This window comes from Chrysochloris asiatica, unplaced genomic scaffold (genome assembly GCF_000296735.1).
Source record: "Chrysochloris asiatica unplaced genomic scaffold, ChrAsi1.0 scaffold00117, whole genome shotgun sequence".
NCBI classification, from domain to species: Eukaryota; Metazoa; Chordata; class Mammalia; order Afrosoricida; family Chrysochloridae; genus Chrysochloris; species Chrysochloris asiatica.
Window position 1 is genome coordinate 8,016,256 of NW_006408635.1, and position 17,102 is coordinate 8,033,357.

The 17,102-nt window shown below is 49.2% G+C and overlaps 1 protein-coding gene across 1 annotated transcript in view; it reads right to left on the bottom strand.

Moving 5' to 3' along the window:
• Positions 1-16,174, bottom strand: part of EZR (ezrin) — a 25,799-nt gene extending 9,625 nt beyond the window's left edge. Inside the window, exons 1-5 of the mRNA XM_006868459.1 lie at positions 16,097-16,174; positions 8,553-8,648; positions 7,517-7,791; positions 6,740-6,823; positions 5,722-5,868 (exon numbers count right to left, since the gene is read on the bottom strand). Of these exons, the coding sequence (XP_006868521.1) occupies positions 5,722-5,868; positions 6,740-6,823; positions 7,517-7,791; positions 8,553-8,648; positions 16,097-16,159 (665 nt within the window). The 5' untranslated portion in view covers positions 16,160-16,174. The remainder of the gene's footprint in view (positions 1-5,721; positions 5,869-6,739; positions 6,824-7,516; positions 7,792-8,552; positions 8,649-16,096) is intronic.
• Positions 16,175-17,102: the final 928 nt, after the last annotated feature.

The following is a 17,102-nucleotide window of genomic DNA, read 5'->3' on the forward strand; positions in this document are numbered from 1 at the left end:
TTGAGTGGGCCCCTCACACCTGACAGACCTGGGAGCCAGGTAGGACAGTGAGGGTGCTTACTGAGGTCGAGTGGGCCCCTCCAGCTGCAGCAGTTTGCAGGCTGAGTGAGTGGCCAGACTGTGGCTTCACTTGCTTACTGTGCCGATAACCCCTGTATTGTATTGTAGGCTGCTTTGTCCTGCACCCAAATTAACACGGGGTTGTTAACTCGATAGTGATTTCTCTCCCACCCCTGGCAACTATCTTTAGTTTTTTCCTGTGCGGAGCCCTTCCTTAAGGAGCCCTTCCTTAACTCGTCATCACTGTGGACTCACACACTATTTGTTCTGTTGTGACTGACTTATTCCACTTGGCAGAATGCTCTCCAGATACATCCATGCTGAGCTGTTATTTTGTAATGTTGTAGTCAGCCGCCGTGTTATGTACCATAGTGTGTCCTCTCCACTTAGAGGGACACTTAGGTTGTTTCCATCTCTCTGCTGTGTGACTATAACACTGCAGTGAATTTGGGTGTCCTGGCTTACTGCTCTAGGATACGGATTACAGGATCCAATGGTATTTCCAAGTGTTTATGGAAGTGTTATACCATTTTCCAGTGTGTTTGCACCATTTTATAATCCCATTAGCAACAAATGTATTAAGAGTTCCTGTTTCTCCATACCCTCACATAAGCATTTACTGTTTTCTGTCTAATTGAACTTCGTTGTTAATACTGAGATAAGATGATCGCTCAGTTCTGTTTTGATTTACATCTTTCTAATGGAAATCCTGGCATCCTGGTCAGCAGTTCAAGCTCATCAGCTGCTTCTGGGAAACCCTATGCATGGTCACTATGGGTCAGAACCGACTCGACAGCACTTAAACAACAAACAGTGGGAGTCCTCACTGTAGGATAAGCACCGGACTGCAAGATCAGTGATTCAAACTTACCAGCTGCTCCTAGGAAATCCAATACTGGGTCGCTATGAGGCAGAACCAACTCAATGGCACTTAACAATGGTTAATGACTGACTACGAGCACTTCTTTATGAGCTTGCTGCCCACCGGAAGTGTCTGCTCATGTCCTCTGCCCGTTGTTTAAATGGACTGTCTGTCTGTCACTGAGGTGTCACATCTGTTAGGAGGACACCCAATCTGCTGTTACACACACACAGTTACAAGACTTTCTGGGTGATGGAATCTTGTTTATGGATTTAGAAAAGGGCCCAGGATGTCTGCTGGTCCTGCCAATGACTTCACCATACGTCCTTGCACGGCCAACTACACAGTGACCAATCACACAGATGTGCCTGTCATTCTGGGATGCTCTCCTCTGGACACAAGAGCAGCGTTCTGGTGACAACACAGGGTCCAGGATCAAGTCCCTGCTTCTGGTTCCCACTGACGCTGTGGTATGGACAGAATTATAACCCCCTCCCCCAAATGTGCCCAATGTGGATGCACCATGATTGTACACTTATTCTCCCTTATGTGATCCGACAGAATTACCCAGTGACGGCACTAGACAACACCACCATAAATGCTAACCTCTATGATGTTACTGGTGTGGCACTGTTGGGAAAACACTGGACAAGGTCGGCGGTGCAAATCTACCAGCCACTCCTCGGAAACCCTCTACAGAGTTGCTATGAGTCCAAATCCACTCGACAGCACTTAATAGTGTTACTGAGGCAAGATTAGTTACAATTATGTTGATGAGGCATGATTCCATCTAGAGGACTGGGCTGTGTCTTGTGTCAATCTCTTTTGAGATATAAAGGAGATGAAACAAGTGAGCAGAGATCAGAGGAACCTACTATCACCACCAAGAAAGAGCTGGAAGCAGAGCACATCTTTTGGACCCAGGGTCCCTGCACTGGGAATCACCTAGACCCAGCAAAGACTGATGCCAAGACACACAGAGATGAGATCTCCAAGGAACACAGGGCCCACAGATGCTGAAAGGGGTAACGACCTTCCCTCCTAAACTGTGAGCCTTCCCCGAGAGCTGGTGCTGTGAGCTCCTAGCCTCCTTTTCTGCGAAAGAAGAGCCATTCGCTGATGGTATTTGTGTTGTAGCACCTCTAGAGAACTAGGACACCCAGGCAGCCCAGGGGCCAGATTCCCATCCCCTAAAACTCCAAGGGTGCGAGGAGCCAAGTATCAATCTCTGACTCCTTTCTTTATCCAGGTCTTGCAGAAATTGTCTTGGATGCTAGAAATCCTAGACCACTAAGCAGGACAGGTACCTTTCTCTCCTGGGCTGGGCGCCTGTGACCATGACCTCCCAGGCCCTCTGCTATCTGGGCTGCCCTAAGCGTGTGTCATTTCTAGACTCTGAAGCCTCATAAAATAATTCAGAGCCATTGACCCATGACAGCAGCAGCAATGAGGACCAAGCCCCGCCATCATGACTCACTGCTGAGTTCAATGGTTTCCTTCGTGCTTGACCTCTGTCGGAATGCCAAGGGCTACAAACAATCCCTCTCTTGTCTTTTCAGTGAACAGTTCACATGTAAGACGTGAACAGGAGTCACAGGGAAGACATTCTGGCTGGCCTTGCTTAGCCACACATGGAACAAATTCTGCAGAACCAGAGCTCTCTGGAGGAATGGTGGAGTCTGGGACTGCAGGAGAAAGTGCCAGATGGTGCCAGAACATCTTGGGTGCTAGAAAGTTGGGGGAGGAGTGCTCAGGGAACATAGAAGTCTTGCTGAGGGGTCAGTGGCCACCTGGAAAGGCTGCTGAGGGCCAGCCTCAAACAATAATAGATTAAAGCCATAGAATAACATAAATTTGTGAGTCTATAGTAATATGACCAAGTATTTCAAACGAAGGGCTGATGAGGAAAAAAAAAAAATCGCAGTAATTGTTAATTAAGCAAGACTTCTCTCAATGAATGGTAGAATAGATGAGTTAAAAAAGGAAGAAACAGGACATTTACAGAGTGTCAAAAGTGTCTCCCCAAAGGAGCTCAAGCTCTTGTTTCCACTCCCCTCTGGTCCTCACAGCATCTCTTCCCTGAAAAGGTTCATGAAACAGCCTGTGGGAACCCAGGGCAGCTCCAACCCAGGGCAGCTCCACAAACTCTTACTTTGGAAACAGTTCTATAAAGGAGTGAAGCAGCTGAAGACAAGTGCACAGGACACAGAATGTGGGGGCAGTATTGGGCTCCAAACGCCCACCTGGGAGGGTACCTGCCTGTCTCTCCGTCCAATGAAATAGGGACCAGCGAGGCATTTCTCAGTCAGATGACTCGAGCACCAAGAAGGGGACAGGCACTCAGCAAAACCAAGGAATATTTCTTGGCCTGGTTCCCTATATCAGCGCACACACTCACTCGATGCAGTTTCTTAAAGGAGCAGTGAATCAGCAATCTCTCTCCACTCTGACAACCCAACATTCAGCACAGTATTTGCCACACTCAAGTTCTCATTTCCTGGCTGTGCTGGAAAACAAATTGCAACATTTGCTCAGAAGGAAAAAACTGTTCATTGCCTGAGCCAGAAACAGAGTATGTCTTTTGGACCCAGGGTCCGGTCCCTGCACTGGGAACTGCCTAGACTCAGGGAAGACGGATGCCACCACACACAGAGACCTCCAAGAAACACAGGGTCCACTGTGGCTTAACTGGAAAGGGTGCCTTCAGCGAAAAGGAGCGAAGGCAGGGAGGGCAGCGTGCTCAGCTTCCCAGCATTTTCTTTTGGGAGCAAACCTATTGGAAAAGTACCTGTTCCATGGCTACACGAGGAGAGGAGAACAGGGGTGGAGACAGAGTGAACGGGGCGAGAGCTGCAGCTTTACTTGGAAAGAGTGAACGTTTCTGTGGGCTGGAGACAGTGGCGAGCTGACGTCAGCAGGTTCCCGTCTATGGCTGAGGCTTGCAGCTTGAAAAACCTGTTTAGGAGGGCCTCACCTTGGCCATGTTACACGGTCATTCAAGAATCTGGTGCAGAGATGGGGCGGGTTCCCACAGATGGTCCTGCGTGGGGATGTGGCGCGTTCTACACCATGTGCACTCCTGTGCTAACAGGCTGCCGTTCTCTGCTTGGCTTTGACGAGAGAACTAGAATCTGAGTTGAGAGTTCTTAGTATTTCCCAGCCTTGATCCTTGGAAGAAGGACCACATCACTAGGTCACATGCCTGGGTGGCTAAACAGTGAAATGCTCAACTAACTACTGACTGAAAGGCTGAGAGTTCAAAGTCAAGAGCTCCTTCAGCAGATTGGCCTGGGCATTTGTGAAAGGTCACTGCCTTGAAAGCCTAGAGGGCAGTTCCAGTCTGGAACACATGGGGGTGCTAAGGGTTGAAATAAGAGCGGCAGCAATGTCTGGGAAAGAGGAACTTGGCCATCACCTCAGCCACTCCTCCAACGAGACCCATTGAAGACCTTCAGCATCTGTTCACTGTGGGTCCATTAAACCCAAAAACCCTGACAAACGGTGCTTTGGGCTTGGCAAGAGGATACTTGGCTGGGACAAGCAATAGATCCTTCATGAGCACTTGTGGAAAGCAGTTCCATTCCTCTGCTTCCAGAAAGGGGGCGCCTAAGAGTCTGGGGTGTGGGAAGCTGTGTGCAGTAACATGAGATGAGGTGGGGTGAGGAGGGTGTGGCAGACAGGAAGTGTGGGGGAACCACAGGCTGGGCCTGGGGAAGGGGGCCTGCCCGGGCTCGTGTGCTGTCCTCAGAGGCTGGACCCAGGCCCTGCTTCCCCAGTGGAGTGGCTCCTGGCTTCTTCACCAACAGATGCTGGGAGCTTCCTTCCACAGCTGCCTTTTAAATAAATTCAATCGGTTCTGATTGGAAGTCTTTAAAATCGAGGTTTTCCTCTCAGAAAAAGCATGGACCTCCCCAGCCCTCCTCAAGGAAAATTCTTCACTGCCTTCCCTGAATTGGGGTAACCTGTGTGTGTATTGAGCTCTTTGGGGGTCCCTGGGAGGTGCAAATGGTTATGTGCTTGGCAGCTGACTGAAAAGTAGGGGATCTCATCAGCCTACTCAGAGTTACTTCAGAAGAAAGCCCGGTGTTCTACTGACAAAAAGAAAAAAACAAAATAAATAAGCCACTGGAATAAAAAAAGCCAAAGCTCTGGCAGACTCATGACAACTGGCTCTCTAGGCTCCTCAGCAGGAAAAAGACGCGTAAATGCCTATAACTAGCTAAGCGGTAGGTGGGCAGTGGAGGACAAGTTGGGTGTAGAGGGCCCCCACCCAGCCTGCCTCAGTGCTTCTGTGCTCCACATTCTGAAGACCACCAACGTGGACCACTGAGATCCCTTCTGAAAGCTCAGAAAATCCAGGTAAGCTGTGTGTACACCAAGACAACCACGTCTCCGACAACCTATGCATTTCCTTGGTTGAATTAGCACAAGTTTCAGGCCCCAAGGGAGGGGTCTGGGTGGGACCTGTGGGCCAGCAGGCACAGGGACCAGGGCCTTACGGAAGGCGGAAGGAGAGTGGGCTGAGGAAGCTGTGTGCTTCCCCAGCTGAAACCCTTACAAACTTTCTGACATCTGCTTCAGACCCTGCGAGGGCCCTGACACATTCCCCCGGCTGGCCCTCAGGTGTCATTTCCCATGAGGCTACAGGAATTACTGGACCCTGTCTGGGGCCCGTCATAATCACATCTTGGGCCAATAAATTGCTCAACGAAGACTGAAAAAGTAACCTACGTGCAGGTACGCCAGTTTCCCCGGCCTCTACCTGACCAACAAGATTGAATTATCAAGTTTCAACTCACTTATCGTCTTTCTCATAAATGTTCAGCCCCAGGGCATCAACTCCAAGCCAAAGGTCTGTTCCTTTTTTGTTTTTGATCTCAAAATAGTTGATTCCATACATCTCCAGGTCCTGAGCGATCTTCAGGTATTCCAACATGGCACTGTCTCTAGTTGGGGAGAGATGAATGGGAGTGATCATTAGTGATGAACAAGAAATCTTCCAGCAACAGTCTAAACTGAAAACAAATGGCACTTTAAAACATGACAATATGGGAGGTGGGTGCAGGGAAACTAGACGAAAACGGAACAACCAGAATGGAAATATGCGCTGTTTACCTGTGTGGTAAAGAATCTAACCACTGAACACTGTGTGCAGAGATTGCGACAAAAGCAAAGTGCTGACTGGCCCACACCAGTTTCTCTGGATACAGAATATTTGGCTGGTAAGTATCAGCATGAGGTACGGTATTTCTCAGGCCTATGAACGCTTTCAGGGGCTCCCACCAGCCCCTAGACCTGTCACCATCATCTTGCACTCTGTGCTAATTCCCCTTCACAAAGGGTGCCTGGGTCAGACAGGAAACTCTAAAGGGCAAAACGCTTGAGAAATTGCGACAAGGGGCTCTGAACACCACCGCCCAGCACTAGGAAGTCTGAGGTTTCCCTTGCTATGTTGTTGTATACTCCCCCACATCACGCCTGTGTCTGTTTCTTTTGTATCAGCATTTCTCATCAAGGACAGCTTGTTTATGCGTACTTCTGAAGGTGACTACCTTACAAAGAGCAGACCAGCGTCTGACAGAGAAAAGACAATCTGGTCACTTCTGTGACTAAAAGTAAACACACAGACCTTCTCTCCCCTAAAACAAGGAAGGGCGAAAGCTCTTGGAACCTGCAGGCTTAAATTAAGTCGCTTCTCACCCCAAGCACGAGCACCTGACTTTAGACACTAAGAATTTGCTCCCAACACCGACCAACGCAGCTTCCCTCACAGTGAGTGGAGTCACATGACAGGAAGATGCAGTCCTCGATGCTCACCTGAGCATCCCTCGGTGCTCAGCATGCCACACCTGGATGCGGTCCTCCCACTGGTCCCGTGTGAGCTTGTGCTGGTCCATCACTCTGGGAGCAGAAGCAGAGCACATGTCATCAGGGAGGGCACCCCCATGTCACCCACACACAGGTTCCTGGCTCAGAGGGAACCCTCCTATCGTCCAGTGCTGTGGCCCCGCCTGTAATGGGAAGCACCCCTGCTATTTTCCTACCTAACCAGGAAGGGTTAGAATTTAACAAGGCCAAACCCCAGTCCTGTTTGAGAAGATAAGAACAAAGGTATTTCACTTGAGGGGCCTCTGCTCCCAAAAGAGGTGGTACAAATGGTTAACGTGTTCGCCTGCTAACCAGAAGTCGGGGGGTGGGGGGATGGGGAGCGCTTAATGCTGCCGAGAGGTGCTGTGGAACAAAGGCTAGGTGCTTAACATCCCCCCAAAAATCAGCCCTGAAAACCTAACAGACATGGATGGAGTTGCCATGAGTCAGAGTTGATTCAAAGGCAAGCAGGTTTCCTCCTCCTCCCAAAAAGGGAGGTTCGTGAATAGAAGCAGGTTGGGGTGGGGACGCAGGTGGCGGGGGTGGGGGCAGTCTCCACCCCAGGAAGAACTACAGCCAGAACACAAGCAGCTTGATGTTGTGACGTCACTCACATTGTCCAGGAGCAAAGGCCTCCCAGGTAGTGTTACTAGAATGTTCAGCACCATCACCAGCGGCCCCAGGGAACAGGGGTGCTGGGCCAGAGCACTGGACACCTCTGCTCACCTTTGGGGGATCAAGCGCTCGGAGTTGAGGTACCCAGACTTGTGCATCTCTTTGTTGTAGTCTCCGAACTTGGCCTGCACGGCGTAGGAGCCCAGGAGCACTGCCGTCTCCGGGGGACAGTAAATCTCGTCGCTCAGAATCCCGTCCTTCACTTGGAGAAAGAAAAGCTTCTGCGTGATGTCTTGGATGAGCTCCTCGGACACGTCCTCCGGGTAGAACTTGGCACGGAACTTGAATTGCAGGGGGTTCTCCTTCCTGAGCTCCTGGGCAGACACCTGGACCACACACAGGCACCAGACTGGCGTTCAGACCTAGCGACACGTCCTGACTGCCAACTGGACAGGGTTCTGTTTACCCCCCCCCCGAGCAGCCTTTCCAGTATGCACACAAGGAGTGAGTCGGTCCAGCTACAGCCACTAGGTGCCCCCCACTCCTGTTTCTAGGGTCCATGCCATCAATTCCAGAGAAATCCGAATTCAGAACCAACCTCAGCTAACACCCTGGGATCTGGAATCTGTTCACATGGCCACAGAAACTACTTCGAGAAACCCCTCATTCCCACATCCTAAACTGCTCTGCTGGCTTGTTCCAGTAACATGGGGTGACTAAAAGGGATTTCTCTTTCATGAAATACATTTACTCTCTTGCTTTTCATTGGGATTGCTATTTGGCAGGATCCAATCTTTAGAACTGGAAGATAATCTGCCACAGGTTCAAACAGAGCAGTGACGGGCTCCTACAGAAGAGTGGATGATTTGTGGTTTAGAAGATTAACAATCTCACTGAATGGAGAAGGAAAAAAAACAACTAAAACCAATGAGAAGTTCAGCAAACCTGTACACGAGTAAGCAGTGCATGCCAGGGGCTCATTCTCCACCAATCCCCCCACTTACTGGAAACCACAGCACTTTTAGTTCCTACTTTTACACAAATAAAAAGGAACGAAAAGCAAAAGCGAGTGAAGGCGCTTGAGTTTCAATGTTAACGGTGGACCAACGCCCAGCTAACAGCCTGTCAATAGTTAACACTGACTTACCTTTTTATCAAGTTTCAACCAAGTAGGAAATCCTTTATTATCCACATACTGGAGACCAAAGTACCACACTTCCCGTAGGCCAATAGTCTTAACCACCTGAGACGAAGGGAGGGAGAGAGAGAGAAGCCATAAAGATCATGAGTGAGTCCCTTGGACGTGCACAACCCCCCATGGCTGTCCGCACATAGCACGGTCCACATGGTCCAGTTGTCCCAGAACTTAGTGGAATGCTGTCTCAAGTAACTTATTACCAACAATGACCATTAGGCCAAAGTTGTGAATGATTGACTTTTATATGAATTTCAGTGGGTTCAGGGTTGTCTGTATAAAATCACTGCTGCTCTTCCCAGCACACAGGGAAGTGAGCGTCCAGAGAAATGTCACCTCAGGTGTGCACACCTTGAAAAGGGGGTCGACCAAGGCAAAGTAAACGAGCCTTGTGACCCTGCTCTTCAGCCAGTCAGCAGGGAATCTGAGTTATCGTGCACAGGAGGAGAAGGGCCCAGGGGAGGCAGGAAGTGGTTGGTGGCAAGCTTCCTGGGTGGGAAGACTGGCAATGGGAGGGGTCGGGGAGTGGAGTTCTGGGCTTCACTTTTGCCAAGGGGAGATTCTTGTTGTCGATTCTGATTCATAGCGACCTAATATAGGGTTTCCTAGGAGCAGCTGGGGAGTTTGAACTGCTGACCTTGTGGTTCTCAGTGCAGTGCTGATCCTACAGTGCCACACCAGAGTCCAAAGGGAGGAGACTGGTGTCTGAAATTTGGATACAGGAAAGGGTGAAATGGCAGCTCTGGCTCCTAGCAGCTCTAGGTTTCAGGCATCCAATGTTCTAGAGTCTCTGCTGGTCCATGGTGGAGAAAGCGTCCGCCTGTGCTCTCGGGACAGTACTGGGGTTGGAACACTAGTGCTGCAAGGGCCCACTAGGGGCACTCAACCAAACAAAACTGAGGACCAGGGCTTTGGTGCTTAACTTTACATGCCATGATGGTGATGGTGGTCATGTGCAGTGGAGTCGGTTCTGACTCATAGCGACCCTGTACAGGGTTTTCCAAGGCTGTAAATCTTTATGGGAGCAGAAAAGCAGAAAGCCTTATCTTTCTTTCTCCCGCAGAATGGCTGGTAGTTTTGAACTGCTAACCTTGAGGCTTGCAGCAGCCCCATTCGTAACTACTACGCTGAATGCTAAAGCTCCAAGTGCTTGGTTTCTTAAAGTGTAAGAAAAAGGAGAGAATGTTCTAGAAATGACCTTCAGGCCTGCTGTAGGAAGTAAAATCTGAAATTCCAAAGGAGCTCCTGGGGGGAGCACTTCCTCATCCCCCAGGGTAGGGTGGGGAGGCCTGCTAAAGCCCTAGGCAAATGTTTACTAAATGCCAAAAATGCCAAAGCCAGACCTGTTCATCCCCCCCTCCCACACACACCAAGAGGGAGAAAGAAAAAATAAAATAAAATAAAACCACTAAAGCTACGCTCCTCCACTCAGTTATGAAAGAAAAGCTGGCTTTTTACAGAGTTTAACTCCAAACTCTATAGTGAAGCCGTGTTATACTTGTACAGTAGCTAAATGTAGAGGAGTCCTGTGTGGCGCTGCGGGTTAATGCACCGGACTGCAAAGTCAATGGAATCTCACAGACGACGGGGGTTCAAGCTCACCAGTCACTCGTTGGAAATCTGATACAGGGTTGTTATGGGTCAGAATCAACAGCATTTAACAACAAATGTAGAGAAAGGAACACTGGTGACACAGAAGTTAAGCACTGGGCTACTAACTGGTCAGTGGTTCGAACCCACCAGCTGCTCCACAGGAGAAGAGGCAGTCTCCTTCCATAAAGATGACAATCTTAGAACGCCCCCTAGAGGGCAGGTCTGCTCTGTCCTAGAGAGCGGCTGTGAGTGGGGATGGACAGGGTTTTGGAAACAGAGAAAGTGGAATTCAAAGGCCGGGTTTCAATCCTGTTCTGCTTTCTTCTTCTTCCCCACAAAGCGGCCTTGCTGTCCCCTCTTGGGGCCCTTCCTAGCCTCTACAGAACGTCCTCAAGTACTTGGGCTGCCTACTTCTCCCATGGAGCCTCCACGTCAGCCAGCTGCAGCTTTCACTTGCTCTTCCAGTCCCCCTCTTCCTGCCCACTGGGCGTCCTTCTTCCTTTCCTGCCAGACCACAGCCCAGACTGTCTCCTCACTGCACCATGATGCGGTCAGTTCTCTTCGTTGGAATCACTGGAACATTCTGTGGTCTACCCTCTATAGCTGGAGCTGGCTGCCCTGCCCAACCTCAGGGCCTTACTGCACCGATCCTAGTGTAGTACTCCTCGATTGTAAACCTCCTCAGGGTCCCTTTTCTGGTCCCACTTCTTCCCTACTGCCTCTCTAAAATGACACTTTAGAAGTGGACAACTTTTCCTTAGTTGGTTCTAGTATGGTGCTGTGGGATAATGCACTGCGCTGCAAGGTTGGTGGTTCAAATAAATTCACTAGCCGCTCCTCGGAAACCCTATGAGTTGGAATCAACTCAAAGGCACCGAATAGCAAAAACCAGCCCGGAAGTCTTCCCTCAGAGGGATACTCTGGCGTTCTTAGAAAAATGCTCCTAACTGCGCGTTTCCATTTCCTTGGCTTCACCCAATGGAAGAAGAACCTGAACAGGTGTAGGACTACTCCCGTGTCTCTGCCCCGTGATGGCTTACACTGCAAAAACCTGCAAAGGAGAAAAGCAGGCAAGGCGGCTACCCTGCTCATCTCAAGCAGCTGCTGGCAAACCCTTTCTGAGCTGGGAACCGTAAGTACACGGACTCGCTCCTTCCCCTGCCAGGGTCTCTGGGAATGGGCCAAGCTTGCTCCTGTGAGACCTGTAATATCTGTCTGTGCTGCCATCCCGGCTCTGTCCTGGCCATCTGACCCCATCTGTCAAATCAGTGCACTAGACTGGACCCAGTCACTAGATGCCCTTCGATAGATCGTCAGTGTGCCAGGATTCCAAGTTGGGGTGGGGCTTGGGAGTCACAAGAAAACATTCTCAGCCTGGTTGAGGGTAGACAGGAGGAGAGCCCCGGAAGAGGCCTCATTAATCACAGCCGCATTGCAAAGGGCGACGCCCAGTCACAGGAGGTAGGAGGCATCTCTCTTCACACCCTGCACCCTGGATAAACAGATGCATCGCCCCAAAAGACCACTGTAACTAGAGTTCAAAGAGCCAGCTGTATGGCACTGTGTGATGCTGTGTAATAAGCACTGAACTGCTAACCACTAGGGTTAGCAGCTCAAACCCACCAGCCGCCCCTCAGAAACCCTATACAGGGTCACTGAGTTGGAAACGACTCAACGGCACTTCACAATAGTTGCATGATCGTGGCAAGACTCAAAATGTCAACGAGTCTCACCTTCCTCACCCATTACACACGTATTGGGGTCAAGGAATCTTCAAGGTCTGTTCCAACATTTATGTCCTCAAGACTACGAAGTGTTTTTCATTAGTGATGTGCAAAGTCTCATCACTGAAGGGAGACAAGAGGGAACAGGGAAGGGGAGAAGGAGGGGCGGGAACAGGCAGAACCTCCTTGTCCAGGACAGTTCCCATTCTTAAATCTGATTGGTGGTGGAGTCTTGGCATTGAAGTTTAGATAGAAGGACAACTTGGGACTGGTGACTAACAGGAGGTTGGGAGCTGTGTTCGCTCTAGCTCTAGTGAATTCATTCTGCAGCACCTTGCCTTCTGGGGAGTGGGGACAGAAATGTACTGCTCTACCAGGGTGGTTGGTGGGAGGTTAAAGAGCTCTGGAATAACCTACATTCAGAACTTCTCAAGATTTGTTGACTACACATTTATGGGTTTAGCTTTTTTGTCGTTGTTTAAATTGGCCACAATGACTGATAGTGAGTGGGTTCTGGGTTCATTTTTGTACATGATTAGCCCGCAGCTCCATTCCCCATCTAAAACTAGAAAAATGCCAGGCTTGAAACCAACACAAACGCTAACATAGAAAAAACCATCCTTCAGCATTTAGGAATATGTGGCGCTCTATCGACTCCACGGCACTTCACAACAACAACAATCGATAACGGTGCCTTGGAATCCAGACACTGAGGGAATCTGGTGAAGGTATGCAGCCCAGCGCCCAACACAGGCGGAGAAGGACGAGGTTCAAGTTCCTGACACCTGGAACACCCGTATCTAGCTCAGAGTACATGGCGAGCCTCTAGGTGGCTTTCTCCACTCCTGGCCCTGCCATCGAGCCCCAGCAAGGAACAGAGAAAAGATCCTTCTTGCAAGAAGCTACAATATTTAGACCTTCCCACAAAAATACAAGGGACTTGAAAAAGTTCATGGAAAAATTCCATTATCTATTCCATTTTTCCACATGCTCTTTTGAAGGCCCCTTGTATTTATAAAGCCCTGGTATTACAAATTCCTTTAAAAAAGCCTCTTCATAGCATCTCTGCAAGCAACAGGTGTAGAGAATATAGAAAATGGAGAAATGTGGAAAATGGATCCAGTAACACTCGTCCATGACTGTCCTTGTTTAGTTTTCAGTTACCGTAACGTAGCGTTTTCCACCTTTTTCAAAATGAGCCTGAAGAGATCCCTGTGGCCTGCAGAGGCCCGCCACTCACTCAGAGACGGGCCCTGCAGACACAGGAAGGGCAGAGCGAGCGCCAGGTTCGGAGCTCCCATCTCCATGCTCGTAGCTCCGCTCAGGAGCTGGTCTCAGGAAAGACTCCTCCAGAGCAGCAAGTTTCTGACCCTTAGTGGGTAAGACACCCCCTTCTCCCCCCAGGGCCTGACCTCAGTTCAAACTAGCAGCACTTCTTCTTGGGGTGGCTGATGGGGCAGCTGCAGAGGGCTGGCCCATTTCCTGGGGGTCTCAACTGGGAGCGCCTTGCCAGGAGACAGGCGGTGTGAGCAAACCTGGGAAGAGCTTATAAACTTGCTAAAACTCAACTCCAACTTTCCTTCTAGGCACCACTCAGGTGTCCTCACATTTCCAGGCTGTCAGCTCATGGCTGGTCTGTCTCCTCTGGGTCCTGGCCCCAGAGCAGAGCCTCCCTGGCCCAGAGGTGTTGGTATGCTTGCTTTAAACACCCTGGACTGTTCCCTGGAAAAGCTACCACTGCCTTCACGGGGCTCCATGCTTAGGAAAGCCCTCTGCCATTCACCATCATGCTTCAAGAAGCACGCAGGAATGTCAGTGTTTTGTGTTGCCCAGGAAGGAGAGACTTGGATAACACAGATGAGCTTGCTGTTGCTGGTGTGGAGGGGTGCCCAAGACCCTGAAGGATGGGCTGAAAACCCACGGGCATGCTGCTCTCTCTCCAACACCATCTCCCTGTCCCACCCAGCTCATCAAGTAGAGCAACATGGAATGGGTGGGGGGTTTACAGTTCCTTTTTCCTTAATTGTGATTTGGATAAAGTTTACAGAATTTTTTTCCAGCCAACAATTCATATACATTTTGTTTTGTGACAGGGATTGCAACGCCCAAGGACCTATGCTTCTTATACAATCAAAAGTAAAACTACTTTTGGGACGCTTAATGGCTTTGGCCCAATTTCGACCTCAAGGAGTCCTTTAAATATGTTTGAAAACCCTTTCACCAGTGATGTACACCATGCCCAGGCCAGGGGGTTACAGCTCAGGAGGCAGGAAGGCACAGGAGAGAAGGGCTAGTGGAAATGATAAACGGAGAGAGGAAGTGCGAGACTGCCATCTATGAATTGGTGAATGGAGACCCAATTGGTTCTGTAAAAAATCACAATGAAAAGGTAAAACTAAAGTGCATGTTTGAGATTTGTCTAGTGGAGCTGAACAGCTCAAGCAGTCTGTGAAGAAAGAACAGGAAACACTGCAGAAGTACAAAACCAGAAGAAAGAGGTACGACCACAGAACCTACCGACCCCACGTGCTGAGGACGTGCTCAGGGCGTGAGCAGCACCTCTCACTGCCACACCTGCCCTGGCTACACACGTTATTCTGGTTTTGTCTGAGCTACAGAAAAGGCGAGCCCTAGCTCTGGTAGTGTAGCGCTTACGAATTGGGCTGCTAACCTCAAGGTCAACAGTTCGAAATTACCAGCTGCTCCGCAGGAAAAAGATGAAGCTTTCTGCTCCCGTAAAGATTTACAGCCTCAGAACTGACTCCACGGCACACCACTACCACAGTGATGCAGTGGGTCAAGTATGGGGCTGCTAACCAAAGTTGATGGTTCAAATCCACCAGTCACTCCTCAGTAAATCCCTGTGGGGCAGTTGTGCTGTCCTATGGGGTGGCTTTAAGTGGTAATGGGTTTGAGGGCAGTAGGTTTGGTAGAGAAGAGACGCTTACAGAGATGGGGGTGGGCCCGCAGGCCAGAGTCACCTCTAGCCTCTGACTGTTTTCAAGGGTTAGAATGGGTTCTACGTTGGTAAACAGTTGAGGGGACAATCATGTTAAGAATGTGCACAAATACAGTTTGCCTGGCACCCAGCCATGACTATCTGCTCATAGATTGTCTACAGCAGCTTCTGCTCAACAGCGGCCAAGTCAAGCAGCTGTGTGGCCTGGGAACCCAAAATACTGACTTTCTGGACTTTATAGGGGAAAAAATGTGCTGACCTGTGACATAAAGCACTGACAACAAAGGCAAATAAAAGCAAGTGAGTGGTTTCTAGTCATTCTTCAAATGGGGAAAAGATTTGAAAATTAAGACAAGATTTGCAGTGGGGGCAGGGGAACGGGCATATGTAATAAACCACTAGAAATAAAAATATTCATGCATATGAAAATACGTAACATTAATCATACTGAAGAAAAATCTTCTGATCTTAAAATGTTGCCCTACATCCTGCTCTACATTTCTGCTTTTCACAGCTGTTCTAGTATCTGATCAGCTAGAACCAGAAACCCATCTCCCACTGAGCACGAAGACTTCCCCCCTCAGCTGAGGCGAGTTTTACCCTGAGGGTAGATGCGAACCCAGAGCAGCCGCAACCATCACGTGGCTGACACCATGAACTCTGCCCTCAGTTTCCACTAAGATCCTTAGCTACATGCGCATCTGCTGCTGTGCACAGCCAGGTGAACTAACTAGGGGGCCCCTGGATGCTGCAAATAGTTAGCAAGCTTGACTTCTCTAACTGAAAGTTTGGGGGTTCAATGGCCCAAACTGGCTGCTGAAAATGCTATGGAGTCATTCTTCTCTGATACACATGAGATCACCATCAGTCAGAAGACACAGCTGTAAGCAGGGGCTACCCCCACATCTCCCAGGCATGCTTGCAACGTTTTGAATCCTTCTCATTGGAGGTGGGGGAATGTGTCCCTAGTGGTACAGTGGTTAACTACTTGGCTGTTAACAAAAACGTTGGTGGTTTGAGTCCACCAACCAATGGCTCTATGGGAGAGAGATGTGGCCGTCTGATTCTGTAAAGACTAGAAACCCCTATGGGGTGGGGCAAGTCTAGCAGGTCCTACAGGGTCGCTATGAGGTGTAATTCACTCAGTGGTAATGGGGTTGGTCTATCAGGGAAATCTGGTTAGCAAACAAACCATCTCAGTGAAGTTCCCAGCGACTGACCTGATCGAAAAGCTGCTTCCCAGTGGTGTTTGGCTGGATGGCGAACTCCAGCTCTGCATCCATGGTGGTGACCCGGACATTGATCTGGAAAAGAGGCCAAGATGAGTCAGACAAGCTCCTGAGAAGCCAGGTGGCAGGACAGTAATAGTAAGCTCCCTTCTCTTGTGAGTAACAAAATACACACTTTCTCTCTCTCTCATGTACACACACGCTTGGTACTCTTTACTTTTAATAAAGCACATTTCACTTAAGTCTAAGCTGTTTTCCCACAAAAGTACATTGATAACTGTGAATGTGTTTTTTCCACTCTCCATCCATGTCGTTTAATCTGAACAATCTAGCGAGGCAGGCAGGGCTCGAGAGGCTGCAGTGGAAGGAGGGCTGGCCTCAACAACTCAGAACAAGACTGCATCGTGAAAGCCAGACTTTCCATGCTCTTCAACCTGGTTTATTTCACTTCCTGAGAATTCATACTAAGCCAGCAAGTGAGAAGAAGAGATAGGGATCTAGAAACCAGAATGTTTATAGCAACCTTAGAAACAATCTGAAGAATGAAGAGAGAATGAGTAAATGACACATTGAGAACACAGAATGCTATGGTGCAATTTAGAATGATCATTATGAAAGCAGTGGAAATCGCTTCTACAATCAAAAACAAGATACTCAAAATGGGGCGCACACTTTATCAATGCAAACATGTGAGAACCAGGAGACCTGGTGTGATGCTGCAGAATCACTGGACTGCTGACCATAAGGTCGGCAGTTCAAACCCACCAGTCACTCCTTGAAAACTCTATTTTCAGGGTCGCTATGAGTCAGAACCAACTCAATGGCACTTAACAACATCAACAACAAAGCTAGACCATGAGATGAAAATAATGTGAAAAAAGGCACAGCAGGATTTGCTTGGTGGTGATGATGGTGTGCCGTGGAGTTGCTTCCAACTCATAGTGACTCTGTATCGGCTTTCCAAGGCTGTAAATCTTTACAAGACCAGAAAGCCTTA